Source organism: Prionailurus viverrinus, chromosome D4 (assembly GCF_022837055.1).
Source record: "Prionailurus viverrinus isolate Anna chromosome D4, UM_Priviv_1.0, whole genome shotgun sequence".
In the NCBI taxonomy this organism is placed as follows: Eukaryota; Metazoa; Chordata; class Mammalia; order Carnivora; family Felidae; genus Prionailurus; species Prionailurus viverrinus.
The window spans coordinates 55,317,143-55,333,254 of NC_062573.1; the positions used below are offsets into that span (position 1 = coordinate 55,317,143).

A 16,112-nucleotide genomic window follows, 5' to 3' on the forward strand; every position below is an offset into this window, starting at 1 on the left:
TCCATAATTTTCCTCAAAACCTTGAAAATGACAAGCTGGAATTCCAAAATCATGTAATAAAAGATCATTTTATTACATTTTAAAGATATGCTTTGTAGTAGAAATTATTCTAAGCAAATTCCCACAATTGTAAAGAAATCTGTTAATCTTCCATTGTCCCCAAATCAACAGCTGTCAAATATAAAGCTGTGACATCATTAAAACTAAGAAAAGACAACTGAACAGATCTGTGGATCATGATTTGTTTTTTGTTTTGTTTTTTTTAACTACAGCAGCTGATTTATTACATTTCATACCACTTAGAGTTTTAGAATTAAATATAGGTCAACAATCACTAAACACATCAACAAGTGACACTCATTGAAATAAATCATACCAAATGGCCAGCATATTATCAGCTAGTATGACACTCCCCTGCTTTCATAAATAAAAAATGAGAATTAAACTTTCATAGTAAAATATTTCACCAGACTAGATTGCATATTTTGACATGGTCAATTTATCACTGTAAAAAAACACATGAAGCTCAGTTGGCTCTGGTCAGATAGCTCATTAGTCTATGAAAATTATACTTTTGCCAGAATATCACAATTCTTTTTACTGAAAAATATCTGTTTAGTGAAAAGATTTTACCATGTTTTTTTGCTTTGTCTATAGAGAAAAAGTGTTTTAAAATCAATGAATTTTAAATCAATTAGGAGCAACAGATGACTCTAGGGGAAAAAATGGTTAAGTGTTAATTAACCTTAAGTACTATTCCTGTAAAGAAAAGTGGTCAATTTATTTGACTATTTTTCCATTTATTTAAAGTAAAATATTTTGTTACCAAAGAAAGATGGAATGTATTTTATATTCTGAATGGAAAAAATTCACGATTTAAAATTTTACCCTAAAGTCAGTTTTATCTCCAAAACTGTTAGTAAAAAGATGATTTTGAACTAAAATTAGGCTAAAATTACAACTAAAAACAATCTTGAAATGAATACCTTTTCATGGATTTGTGAATTCCGTGTGACTCTTACAACAAATCCTTTTTCATACTGTGGCCACCCTTCTTGGCAACAACATACCAGAGTATACTGTGTTTTTATTGGTTGCAGCACACATTTATCTTTCAGGAGAACATGAGACATTCTTTCTTGCTCGTCTTCTTATGAACCAAACTATTTCACTTCCATAGATTTTGTTTTCATTTTCAACTTTGCTTTAAGAAAATCTTAAATGAAACTTACAGGGCTGACACTGTGGTTACTATTACACTTCAAATAAGAGTTTGGAATGGCAGATACACTACTATCATGAACCAAACGCACATCCAGAGAAAGCCCAGTTGTTCACCACCTCTGAATTACTGACCAGTAATAGTCATTGACCATCACATGCCTCTAGCCCTAACAATCTAGGAGCAAGCTGTTAAATAGCTACATACCCACAACAAGGAGGATTCTGGGACATCTCTCTCCTGAGCAACAGGAGATGAACTATAAGGACCTCAGATTAAGTATGTGCAAAATGTACTTCGCCTGAACCTTATGTTCCTTCCAGTGGTGGAGCCCTGTGCTCAGGGGCTCTTGGGTGGCTCAGTCAGTTAAGCGTCTGACTCTTGGTTTTGGCTCAGGTCATGATCTCACGGTTTGTGAGTTGGAGCCCCACATTGGTCTCTGCGCTGCCAGCACAGAGACTGCTTGGGATTCTCTCTCTTTCTCTCTGCCCCTCCCCCACTTGCACTGACTCTGTCTCTCTCAGAATAAATAAATAAACTTAAAAAAAATAGTTGAAATACAAATATGACCATGCTACTCCACTTCTTAACAGTAATTAAAGGTTCTCCAGTGTGTTTATAATAAAGTACAAAGTCTTCTAGAATAGCAATGTCCACAGAAATACAATAGAAGCCATACTACAATTTTTAATATTTCAGGAGCAACATTAAAAAATGGGTGAGGGTGGAGAGAATGGAGAATTATTTGTTCAATGAGTAAGCTTAATTTAGAAAGATGAAAAAGTTCTGAAGATACAGGGGCATGAGATGTAAATACATTTAATGCTACAGAAATATACACCTAAAAGTGATTAAATTGAAAATTTTATGTTAAGTATATTTTACAATAAAAAATAAATCAGGTGAAATTAATTTTAACATATCTTATTTAAGTCAACAAATGTAAAATATTATCATTTTGACATGTAGCCAATATAAAAATTAATGAGACATTTCACATTCTTTTTTTTCATACTGTCTTTTAAATATGCTGTGTACTTATTTGCACTTACAGCACATCTCAACTATGATACTAAATTTTCAAGGGTGTTTGAAATGTATACCTACCAAAACTACAATTGTCTTTCATGTGTTTATGCTGCATCAGTTTTTAAGTTTAGCTTATTTAAAATTAAATAAAATTTAAAATAAAAGGGGAGTGTGAAAATATAGTTCCTGCCAACATTAGCCCACTGCCCACCTGCTTCAGGTTACAAAGCAGGAGTGGAAATTAACTGTCTTAGGACGTATCTTAGTCAGGGTTCATTTAGAGAGGCAGAACTGTTGTTGGGCACTGTACAACAGAGGCATATTTTAAGGCTAGACATTACCAGCCCCTGCATGCTGGTGCTCCATATCTGTGGTTGGGCCTAAACTTGTGGAGGGTCAGTGGAATGCAATGGGAGGTGTGTCCATGAGAATGAGAATAAATACAAATTTTTTTTAAATTTTATTTGAGAGAGAGAGAAAGAGAGAAGGGCAGGAGGAGGGAAGGAGAGAGAGAATCCCAAGTAGGCTCCATACCAAGCACGGAGCCTGATGCGGAGCTCGATCCTATGATCCTGGGATCATGACCTAAACCAAAATCAAGAGTTGAATGCTCAACCTACTGAGCCACCCAGGTGCCCCCAAAAAACAAAAATTTTAAAGTTCAATTCTTTAGTAACACTAACCGCATTCCAGGTGTTCAACAGCCATAAGTGGCCGGTGGCTATCATGTTGGACCGCACAGTTCCAGATCATCTGAGGCTTTCTCTCCTCAAGACTCCAATCTCCCTCTTTATACTCCATGCTCCAACTCTACTGAAATTTCACTTCCTAGACCTTACAATTCCCCCCACTTCCAGGCTACTAAGCATACTGACCCCTCTTCCAGCTAGCTCTTCTCATCTTTCAGGTCTCAGATTAAGGCATTGCTCCTTCCAGGAAGCTTTTCTCCACCTCTGGATTGCCAACCCTGATACTCCAAATATAGTAAGGTCCTTCACTGCAGTCCAGATTTGTACTACAAAAGATCTTTTCATACTGTTTTGCTTGTCTAATGTTTGTCTAATGTTCAATAACTTCCATTATTCTGTAATATTTGCAGAAATGAAATAAAATCTATCACCTAACCACAAAGCAAGTCTTAAAGAAATAATTATTGAACAGATAAATAAACAAACATACAAAAGAGAGCCAGGAACCTACTTCCTCCTTAGAAACATTTATCTGCTCTGTTCCTGATTGGCCAAATGGCAGCTCACAGAGACTATATTCCAGGCCCTTCACTTTCTTACTTCATCCTCACAACCACCCCAGTTTACAGATGAGTTTAAGAGAGGTCAATCTGCATGGCAAGCTTGCTTAAGTGGAGGACACTGGATACAAACAGCCTAATCTCAATGTAACAGAGATGTACAATTACATGATCCAAACAGTAACACAGATGAATGTAAAGGCCTTTTCATATTTCAATCAGGAAGTCCAAACTGTGGCTGGCTAAAACAGTGCTGGTACCTGTATCTATGAACTCATGTTAGAAAATGACATCACTAAATTATAGGGGCCTATAGGGGCACTTGTACCCCAATGTTTATAGCAGCACTCTCAACAATAGCCAAATTATGGAAAGAGCCTAAATGTCCATCAACTGATGAATGGATAAAGAAATTGTGGCTTATATACACAATGGAGTACTACGTGGCAATGAGAAAGAATGAAATATGGCCCTTTGTAGCAACATGGATGGAATTGGAGAGTGTTATGCTAAGTGAAATAAGCCATACAGAGAAAGACAGATACCATATGGTTTCACTCTTATGTGGATCCTGAGAAACTTAACAGAAACCCATGGGGGAGGAGAAGGGAAAAAAAGAAAGAGGTTAGAGTGGGAGAGAGCCAAAGCATAAGAGACTCTTAAAAACTGAGAACAAACTGAGGGTTGATGGGGGGTGGGAGGGAGGGGAGGGTGGGTGATGGGTATTGAGGAGGGCACCTTTTGGGATGAGCACTGGGTGTTGTATGGAAACCAATTTGACAATAAACTTCATATATTGAAAAAATAAATAAATAAATATGTTCCATACAAAAAAAATTTAAAAAAATAAAAGAACATGCCTAAAAGATACCACAGTGATATGTTAAGTTAATTACAAGTTATGGAAAACTTCACCCTCTATACAAAAACATCTCACAACCTATTTTTATAGATTCTAAAAACACCCTTCTGAGAGAATAAACAACCTAATTTATGCTAAAATATTAGAAAAACAAATAATAATGAATCCACTGTTTCACAATAATGACTATACCTTTCCAAAACTATAACCTCTCTGCTGTCAATCACTGTTAGCCAAGGAAAACCCTATAGATAGTTTAGAGCCATCTAGCAGCTGCCTTGGTTTGGCATGTGTTTGTTGGCATTGGCCCAGTCAATGCTGGAGTGAAGGGGGGGACCCCATCTCTGGAACCCCGACCCCAGCTCACTAACTCAATTAAAACATCCATCAGTAATCACTATTCACACAGATAAGATCACAAAAAAATTGAACAATTCAGAAATGCAAGCTAAAAAATAAGATTACTCTCTTATAATATTTTTTAATCATGAATCATCTGAAGTTCTACTTATCTATCTAATAATATTGCAAAAATTAGTCCCCAGGAAAAATGAGTTCAAAAGTAAAAATTTAAAGATTCCAATCAATTTCCTTTCCTCGGAGTTTTCTTTCAGCAGATAAAGAAAAATCCATAGTAACAAGATAACATTTCATGCATTTACACATCTTCTCCTATAGATGTCTACAGCCTTCAGAAAGTATATTAGTTGTAGTCATGCCTATCTGACATTTTCCATTTTACTCAAAAGATTTTATGGTTTGGTATTACAGCAATATACAAATTTGACAGCTTGCAATAGGATCTAGTCCCTGTAGCAAATCATTGTGACAGTTAAGTACTATACAGCTACTAATGTACCTTTTTTTACACTAAACTTATTTTAAAATCTTACAAAGTTGAGGATACAGTGTTTGTTGAAATCCTGAAGAATGGTCTTAATGATATTGTAAATTTCATACTGAATTTATTAAATCATAGGATCCTACACATCACACCACAATTATGTAATTAGTAGTATAACTTATTCTTCCTTCAGGAGTTCACTTTATTAAAAGCAAATTTTTCCTCAACTGCATTTAAACAATAAAGTCTCTGGTCACGGTCAATGTTTATTATTCTCTTAGAATTCCTCTGTCTTTGAAAACAACTGAATATGTGAATAAAACAGTACATAAGTTAATGTGGAACACAATGACACTTTTTGATTGCCTTTATAATGCTGTTTTTTTCCTTCAAAGTTATGAAAGATAATCAATACGTCTTTACATTTTCCAAAATGCATTAACAGAGGCTCTGTCAAATACAACCGTGATTCCTCTAGAAAGGAAGCAAAGCTGATCTCTAACACTGCTGTAACATTAACTAAACAGGACTTAGGGTGATCTTCCAGCACGTGAGGCAGACCTCAACTCTCTCAGTAATTCTATTTTTAGTATGCAATACATCTGATAACACAAGTCAGTTAGCAAGAGAACAAGTGCTTTATTCTAAGAAATAGGAAGCCTGGATGTATTTTTTTTCCCTTGATTCAACTCTTCAGATGGAACACCACAGTGAAATCACTCTATTTTCAGAATTGATGTACCTTTCAAAACTATAATCTCTGGCTTTCAAGTTCACTATTATTTGCCTTCAGGTACAAATTTTAAAGTGTATAGAGGCTTCTAAGCAGAATAGTTGGTCTCAGCCAGATACTGAAAGGCTTGTAGCTCAGTCATCATCGCAGTGTAAATTCCTTTTCAAAATAATGTTCTTCACTCAGAGAACACTTGTGCCTGTGCTCAGTTCACTTGTCAAATACACATCGGAGGTCACTGAAGGCCTGGGGGCAACTTTAGCTATTCCAAAATTCATTTCTCCCTCTATTTGGTTGCAAAAATAGTATTTCAAATGTAAAAACCTTAGGAATGTCCACACACACACACACACACACACACACATACATGCACAGAAGCCAAAGGCCCTGTGCTATGCCGCTGTAAGAACAGATGTGTGGTAAAAGAACAGCAAAAGTTCTTATGCAATGATGGCAATCAACATAAACATCATTTGCTTTGATACATGCATTTAATATTAAAATTTTTTAATGTTTATTGTTGAGAGAGACAGACAGAGCGTGAGCAGGGGAGGGGCAGAGAGAGAGGGAGACACGGAATTTGAAGTAGGCTCCAGGCTCTGAGCTGTCAGCACAGAGCCTGATGCGGGGGCTGGAACCCACAAACCATGAGATCATGACCCAAGCTGAAGTCAGACACTTAACTGACTGAGTCAACCCATGTATCCCATAAATATTCTTACATTTCTATTTGAGAACTTTTCTCCCTATAGGAAAAAAAAATTTAACTAATGGCTGCATTTAAGGTCTTCTGCAAATTTCCAAGATTTCTTAGAATCCACAAATCCTACTTGCTGTTTTATTTATACCAATTCCACAGATCTTTAATTAATTTAATCTTCAAGTGATCGATGTATGCAACAGACATTCATGGTAAGTATGTAACAAATACCAGAACTTCATGCTGGTTTACTCCTTTTGTTAGGTTCTTAAAATGTTCTTCCCTTAAATTTTATAATCAGATTTAAAGATTTTTTGGTGATCTGCTTCCAAAAGACAATAATGATACTGAAGATTATTTCAGCAGACAATACTGCTGTCTTCTGTGTGATTCCACTATATAAAGAATATATTGTTTTACCTCTCTAAATTTCTGTCCTTAATTCTTCTTCCTGATAATTTTTACCTATATATTTTTTTCGATTGTAAAAATTTTTAAAAAAAGGAATTCCAACTTCATATGTGTTTTATCTCTATTTTCTTTTCTTGTATTTCCATCTTTGCACAATTTTGTTCCTCTCTGAGAGATTCAATTATGACCATGGCCAAGCAATCATATTAATATATAAAACAAAGCTGCAGGAATTAAGAAAAGGAAATGATTGAGTAGATTCTGAGGTCAGTTGTTTTCTTTTTGTCTTCAGGCATACCTGTCATCTGTGACTTCAAACAAACCCCTAGACTGGCTGTCCCTGAGCACGCCATTCAGGTAGGGAGTAGGAATGTACTCAGGATCTTCCTCATTATTTGTCCTACAAGGTGTCATGCTCTGATGTTCACTGGAGAGTGGAGAAGGTATTGGAAAACACAAGAAGGGGTTTGTGACAGGGCTTACCGAAAGAATAACTTTTCCCATGTTGAAAAGTCATGCAGAGGCAAAGGAAATCATTCAAAATGAGGTTAGAGAAATACGAAGTAATCTAGAATGTGCATTAATAATCAGAAGAGTGCTCAGGCTGACAGAGAATAAATGGTTCTCTCTTTGGACATAACTTTGGTATAGCCTATTCAGGTCACTTTCAGCCATTTCTTTCCTATTAAAGGATGGCTCTGCTTGATAACCTGGTGCTTTTAGAGAGCAACCTGTGGCATTTTTTTTAGATAAGGCAGCAATTACTTTCATAACCCTTGAGATAATTACTCTACACAAAAACTAAATGTTATTAAAGAAAGAAAGAAAAAACTATCTAGATAAAGACCACTATATGCCAAATAAATTTTTGCACAAAAATCTTGTTTAATTTAAAAAATACTTTTATTAAAGTATTTAAAATTATCAACCACATAAAATAAAATACATTGTCTTGAAAATAACTCTAGCATCATCATTATTGTCCATTTAATTATCTGATGAGCAGAGGCCACACCTGTGACATTACCAAACAAGGTGGCTGGATGAGATAAAGGTTCTTTGTATAAGCACACACCATTTTAGGATCAACATAATCCACTGATGAACACTGGAAAAGTTGTTTTCCATTTTCTGTCTCTTTTATGAAAATGGTCATTGTAAATTAGAGGGAAAATCTGCTAAAGTAAACAAATCCTTTCTTATACCCTCTACGGGGGGTGGGAGGGGTACTTCCTATACAAAAAATTGTACAGAGAGCTATTTCAAAAGCTGCAAGTTGAACCAATGAATAAATAAAAGGCTAACAACAGTATTACCAAAACATTCAAATACCTCTGCAAAAATTCCACTATTCCATGTTCTAGAAAAACTAATAGTAATGATCATTTTTTAAATATACAGCTTTCATACTTCAGAAGACATTTTAAACTTTTGTTTGCCAGCAGCTGCTCCTTAAGCCTCTTGCAGTTACTAGCTGTTAATAGCATTGCTTATTACTTATACAGAAAAACACTAACTTGCCCCAAGGGAAAGCTGCTCTTTTCTTATGGCTAAATGAAAACTGAACTAAAACCCTGCCCCCTGAAATTCAGCATTTTGAATGCACAGCCAGTAGCACTTTCGCTAACCTGCTGCCATCCCTCTCTCTGTGTCTTTCTCTGTCTCTGTCTCTCGCTCTCTCTCTCTCTCTCTCTCTCACACACACACACACACACACACACACACACACACACACCTCTACAAACGTGGGCAGGACTCCAATTAGGCACTTGCTAAGGGAGGTGATTTAAGGGCAATGTGATGAAAACCTTGTACAGCAGCACCACCTAGTGGGCACTGGGGAGAGGCTCAGACACCCCCCCCCTCCCCCCACTTGCTGCAGCTGCTTCATGGATGAGCAATTTGTCCTTCTTACAATAGGTCACTTCAGTTTTCAATCCTCAACTGACCAGAAGTTCCATCATCAGAACTCAGACAACAGGGCAAGTGCCGAATGGATGTTCCAATTCCACAGGCTCTCCGAAGTACTCCTAGTTACTTGGACTTAATCATCTGGGTGTCTGTGATGTTAATCAGGAAATCAATGCTTGCTTTGGAGCAGCTTACACAAAGTTGTCCATAAATTTCCCACCACAACTTTTAAAGGAGAGGCCATAAAAAGGCAGAAGACGTTTGGTATTGTCTCCAGCCATGATAATTTTAAGCCAGAACCAGAAATAGTAACAATTTCCTGCCTTTCTTTATTCCATAAATACTCAAAATTACTGTGTGTGTGTGTACATGCACACACACATACACATCACCTGATTAGTATTCAAGGTTGTTCAATTTTTATAAGAACAAGTAATGTTAAAACACTTAGATTATGTAATAATTATACAGTAGTAAACATACATATATGTGCCAAATTTCATTATTGACAAATAAATTCAAACAATTTGCCAAAAAAAGTTCTCTAGAATTGTTTTAGAAAACAATTAAGAATTTCTATTCTCTCAGTCTCCAACTTCTTTCAACCAAGATATTCTCTGCCTGAAAATGACAAAAATTAAAATTTTATCTTTATGTGTATATCTTCCCTATAGACCAGTGGGTTGGTTCTCAATGAGAATGATACTGCCTCCCAGAGATATCTGGGAGGGTTTGGTCTGTTTGGTCAGGGTTGCTGCAATCCACGAAGCACATGACAGTCACCCAGAACAAAAAATTATCCTGTGTAAAACATCAACAGGGCCAAAGTTGAGAAAGCCCATCTGAACTGTAAGATGCCAAAATACTGGAACAATGCCTCATTTAAAAATATACACTAGGGGGGGCGCCTGGGTGGCGCAGTCGGTTAAGCGTCCGACTTCAGCCAGGTCACGATCTCGCGGTCCGTGAGCTCGAGCCCCGCGTCAGGCTCTGGGCTGATGGCTCAGATCCTGGAGCCTGTTTCCGATTCTGTGTCTCCCTCTCTCTCTGCCCCTTCCCCGTTCATGCTCTGTCTCTCTCTGTCCCAAAAATAAATAAACGTTGAAAAAAAATTAAAATATATATATATATATATATATATATATATATATATATATACACTAGGGGGGCGCTTGGGTGGCTCCTCAGTTAAGTGGCCGACTTCGGCTCAGGTCATGATCTCAGGGTTCGTGAGTTCAAGCCCCGCGTCAGGCTCTGTGCTGATGGCTCAGAGCCTGGAGCCTGTTTCGGATTCTGTGTCTCCCTCTCTCTGACCCTCCCCGTTCATGTTTTGTCTCTCTCTGTCTTAAAAATAAATAAACATTAAAAAAAAATTAAAAAAAAATATACACTAGGTATCTGGCAAGGTAAGGTAATAATTGTTTGGTGAAATAAATTAATACTGACATCTAATGTTGGCATGTACCAATAGATTACTTAACTTTAAAAGGATACTAATTAATATTGGGAAAGCATACCCTTGACTATACCTATAGGGCACAGCATTTCATTCCCTGGAAAGGTGCATCCCACACCACACACAGGTGATCATTTGTGAATTTTGCTTTTCAAGCCAGCCTAGCTGAGTCTGATCACCAGGTGAGAAAGACTAGTGCACAGACACTGTGATGGGAGATTCACCACAGTGATGCTGCTTTCTTGAGGATTCTTACAAAAAAGTCATCCAGGGGCGCCTGGGTGGCGCAGTCGGTTAAGCGTCCGACTTCAGCCAGGTCACGATCTCGCGGTCCGTGAGTTCGAGCCCCGCGACGGGCTCTGGGCTGATGGCTCAGAGCCTGGAGCCTGCTTCCGATTCTGTGTCTCCCTCTCTCTCTGCCCCTCCCCCGTTCATGCTCTGTCTCTCTCTGTCCCAAAATAAATAAACATTGAAAAAAAAATTTAAAAAAAAAAAAAAAGTCATCCAGACTTTTGGCTGTTGCCCACTTTCAAACTATAACTTCATTTTGAGTGATCTTTTCCCCAAAATGAAGTTCTTCCTTGTATTTTCCCACTTAACCACTGTGAGTACTTTTATAAATACCACTCCAAGAAACTCTCCATGCATATTGAAAATAGAAAAAAAGCCTGCCATTTTTAGCCAAACATGTCAATAAACAGTTCTACTTTGACATCAGAAGTAGACTTTAGGTGATCTTAAATTCAGTCAAAACATACTCTTTTCAAGATACAAATTGTTTAAGGATGTAAAACATTCTATAAGGAATATGTGATATACACAATCAAGGTGAAGCATACCACTGAGAAGAAAACAGTAAGCTTTGCCATTTCAGATGTCAAATTTCTAAATATAACTTCCTGAATAGCACTGAAGTGATCCCATGTTGTCCTTTCCTGTTGTTCCCTTAAAACCCCTTTGGGACTGGTGTGAGGAACAACAAATCATTAAGGAAGCATTCATGGACTAGATTCGCCAGGATATAGTTCCTTAAGGGAACACATCAAGAATAGTGACCACTCATTCTGAGGGTTAACAATGAGAGGTAACTGGTAACAGAAGTCATCTTTCAGGATAGAGAACCAAAGATGATTGTTAAATGCTGTGTTGGAATTTTCGCAAATACGTAACACTTGTAAATTAGAAAAAAATTAAAATACAAGACTTTTGTTAATATTTGTCCTAATAAACATTGAATTCTTCAACATGTGATGAACTCAACATTATTTAAATATCCTGCCTCATAGTCCTAATTCCAGCAAACTGTTTCTCATTGGTGTGTGTGTGTGTGTGTGTGTGTGTGTGTGTGTGTGTGTGTGTTTCAACTGTTGACCAAGATATATGATTTCAAACTTTCCTATGGGAAGTCTATGAGCTGAAGAACTTTTTACTCTCTTCTTATATCACTGTGAGCTTTAAAGGGGCATTTAAATGACCCATTATTTCAATTTCATCCACAAAATTTCCATTACCACATCCTGAACATCCTGGTCCTACCACTTACACCTGCCAAGGACAATCATCAGGTCACCACATATTTTCTAGTGATGCAAAATTCTTGATGCAGCTTCAATGGAACATAACAATATATACTTTCTCTTCTCTGAGATTGAAAAACTGTAGACTAAAATCGAAGTGCTTATGACAGAGGTCCAGAGACAATATGCCCAGCTCCCTGAAGGGCAAGAGACTTAGTGACAAGTTAATAGTTGGGTAAAAAGTTACAGCTACCATACCCAAAATATTCTATAGTGGAAAGACCTCAAGTCAAAAATAACAAGTACTGAAGAAATTCTAGGGAATTAAATCCATGTGTAAAACACACTCCAGTATTTTCTAAATCATGCAATATAAAATAAGAAAAAATCATCATTAAATATGAAATTTAAGGGCCTACACTAATCCTCTCTTGGCTCACACTTGAACAGAACTCCAACATTACTTCAATGTTGATGAATTAAAGGCGTAAATCTTTGCAATGAAAAACTTTCTTAACAAAGAGAACCAGTAGGAAGATTTCTATGAATGTTCCTAAACCAGTCAGAAGATAATCAGCCAGAGAGTCTGGCAAATTAAATGACTTGTATCTATTCATAAGTGAAAAAAATCCCTTAGTAATAAAAAAACTTTTTCTATTTCTCTGCAAATCTCTTGGTGAAGAAATGATGAAATCAGGTTAGGTACATTTTGCTAAGTCAGGACCAACCAAAGACAGGCCAGAAAGGAAAACTAAACAATTGAAATAAAGATAGATATCTCAGGTATATTACTAACAAACTTCACCAGACAGCCTATGGTTTGAAAATTCACACTAATCCAAAAAAAGTAGTATTCTTTTGCCTCATTTTAAACAGAATTGAGGAAGGTTATATGCATATTTATAATATAACATGGAAAGAACATATACAAATATGTAAATTTAGGAGAAAAGGGTAGAATATTAAATGAAAGTAAAAAAAATTATCTTGAGAATGTATACATTAAAAGAAATATTCAGAAATTGAAATTAACACTAATTTTTGAAGTTAAAAAGAAGCTTTGTCACTCACCAATTTTAACCTCTGTAAAGGTATTCTGCCTACATCTATCTGTGTCCTTTCTGGGACATTAGTGAATCGAACTTCTGGGACCGCGACGGCGCACATGACATGGGCCCACCTATGGGAAAGGAGACATGAAACATAAACAAAAGTTCTCTAAGCTTGCACACCACACACTTCAACTGGGTGGTGGCAATTCTCACAGAGAAGGAAAGCCAAAAGCCTAAACCAATCACAAACCAGACTCTGAATTTTAAACCTATCAGGTGATACCCGGATAGATTCAGTACCACACCTGCCCACAATTGCAACCTGTAGAGTGGGGTGAAGACCAAGACTTGATCCTATCAATATATGGTATTTTTCTACACTGGATCTGCAAAATACTGAAATGTAGGGCTGCTATTTCATTTAGTACTAAAATATAACAGGTGTTTAATATACTTAAGCAAATCAATATGTGGCAAAAGATTAGTTCAATTAATAAAAGGTATGAATTGGATAGAGCATATAATCTTTTACATAATACAAGTGTCATGAAAATTAGAATAGTAAAGTTTTCTAAGAGAATTAGTACTAAGTCTTTAATTAAATTGTTTCTCATTTCAATCGAACTATAACCAAAGGAACCCAAGATAAGGAGGAATGAAATTAGCTGGTTCTCTCACTTCCTACTTAAATCCTAGTATCTCCTCTCAAATTCTGAATTACTCCAGAAAAATGTCCCCATTAACACTATTTAGTTTGTCATAAATGTTATTCCCCAAGTAAAAATAAAGACTCTTAAGGTTTAAAGACACCTTGAAGGAATTACCACATCCATCAGCCCATTTATAAGTAAAAGAGTAGTATGTCACTCAGACTCCATTCTGTCTTTAAAGACCAAGGGAGAAAGGACAAGTGTCCACCCCATCAGGGCATTCTTTCAAATCTAAATAAATATTATAATTCTATAGTACACATTATTCCCTTTTGTCCTGGCCCATGGGTAGGAAGGAAAGTTCTTATCACCTTTGTCTTTATAGGAACCACCTAAATCATCTAACAGTCTGCATGATTTGTTCAATACCCTAGACCTAGCAACACTTTTTAGTACCTTACCAATCACATTAACTAAGACTGTGAAAGAGGAAGATCTAAAATCAAGCAAATATTAAGTCTAATAGACTGAAATTTATCAACATAGGAATGATGAATGCCTTTACTCTTCCTTAGAAGCAATAAGAAACAAGTGCACATGCACATAGTTAATGCTAATTCAATCATTACATTACACCAGGGGTCTCAACTCTAGTGCCTACAGGGCCAGGCAGGAGGTAAGCAAATATATGTGTACTGGTAAATGATGGTAACCTGGGGAGCATCTGTCCTATTGAGGCCAGGTTCTCATCCCAACATGTTATTGCCATTTAGAGATGCACAATTATATTTCAAGTACAGATAAATATCTGGATTTTTATATAAAATCTATCAACTTCTAAAATTTAGATCAAATTTATAAAATTGTGTGTCAGTCAACTAAAACATACCTTGGGGTTGGATTTGACCCTTTAATGCCAGCTTACAACCTCTGCCTCTACTTTTTCGTTTTCTTTTTGTTTTGTTTTTTTTAACTGTTTTAAATGTTTGTTTATTTTTGGGAGAGAGAGAGAGAGAGAGCCTGAGCAGGGGAGGGGCAGAGAGAGATATGGAGACACAGAATCCAAAGCAGGTTCCAGGCTCTGAGCTGTCAGCACAGAGCCCAACATGGGTCTCAAATTCACAAACTGTTAGATCATGACCTGAGCTGAAGTCAGACGCTTAACTGACTGAGCCACCCAGGTGCCCCTGCCTCTACCATTTCTACATATTCCTATTACCAAAGGAACCTTTAATATGCTTTGTCCCCACTTTCAATACTAAAATTGGGTCATGAAAATAATACTCATGCAAAAAATATATTTCAATAACCACATTAAAAACCAGATTGCCTTTCTTTTATGTTCACTTATTACTCTTTCAAGATTCTCTTCATGTTCTCCAATCCTTTGTATCTTAAAATTAATGTTTTCTCCCTGTGTTTCTATTTTAGAATAGAAACACTTTCTTGTTAATTTGGTTTTAAAAGCAAATAATTTTGTTTAAATGTTATGACTATGATTGATTTTATTTATCTGAAGGCAACAGATTTCACTGTTTTCAGGCACATTTGTTCTGTTAGACTAATAGGATTCATCATATTAAACACTAGGATCCCAATGATACCTAGATGACATGGGCTGCCTTCATTTTAAAAACACCATCAGTAAAAGAGGGGTTATCCTTCATCAGTGTCAGAGACATGGAGAGAAGCAAGACCACCTTTGTCCAGCAGAGGGGAATGTGCTGTGCTTTCAGTAATGAATGGTCTCCGAAGACATGCACAGAATCTCAACTTCAGATCTGGACAGCAAAAGTTCTGGAACAATGTGTCCAATAATGAGAGGTAAAGCAAACAGTCCACACTGAGGTTCAACATTCTAGACAGCAGAAGGAAACAATGAAATTGAACACAATTAACACATTACTCACTTATTGTTCTTCGTTTCCTTAAGAGCACCCCCTCTCAAATTGCAGAGACAGCACTCCTAGGACAAAAACAAACAAACAAACAAACAAAAAAAAAAACACACAATTATCACACCCATTTAACAGACATCATTACTATATATGTAAATATTTCCATAAATTCCACCTTTTTATTTTGAAATTAAAGCCATCAGGAACTTCATAATGGCTATCTCTAAGCAGTTCAAGAAAGGAAGGGAAAAAGAGAGGGTAAAAAGTGAGGGTACACACAAAAATGTTCTCTCTCTCTAGAGATCAATAGACAGACAGGCAGACAGACAGACAGACAGAAACAGATATATCCTAGAGGGAACCATCATTACCCTGGTATCATGTTCATTGCCATCCTTGGGGGAAAGCTGTGACACACAGCACTTGACAGACTAGACAGTATGTACTAGAATTATAGAACAGAGAATATACATATGACTGAGTTCTCTTGTGCTCTGGGAATCCGTCCGTGTATACAGGATAGCTACAAAATAGAGTATTGGCAGGCTCCATTCGATATAAGGATTAGCAGAAAGCTC

General features: G+C 36.6%; 1 protein-coding gene across 14 annotated transcripts in view; it reads right to left on the bottom strand.

Annotated features, from left to right (window-relative positions):
- Window positions 1-16,112, bottom strand: part of KDM4C (lysine demethylase 4C) — a 444,753-nt gene that overhangs the window by 111,645 nt on the left and 316,996 nt on the right. For all 14 annotated transcript variants that reach the window (XM_047829319.1, XM_047829318.1, XM_047829309.1 and 11 more), the window contains 2 exons: window positions 15,547-15,602; window positions 13,006-13,114 (listed from right to left, as the gene is read on the bottom strand). In XM_047829319.1, the coding sequence (XP_047685275.1) occupies window positions 13,006-13,114; window positions 15,547-15,602 (165 nt within the window). The remainder of the gene's footprint in view (window positions 1-13,005; window positions 13,115-15,546; window positions 15,603-16,112) is intronic.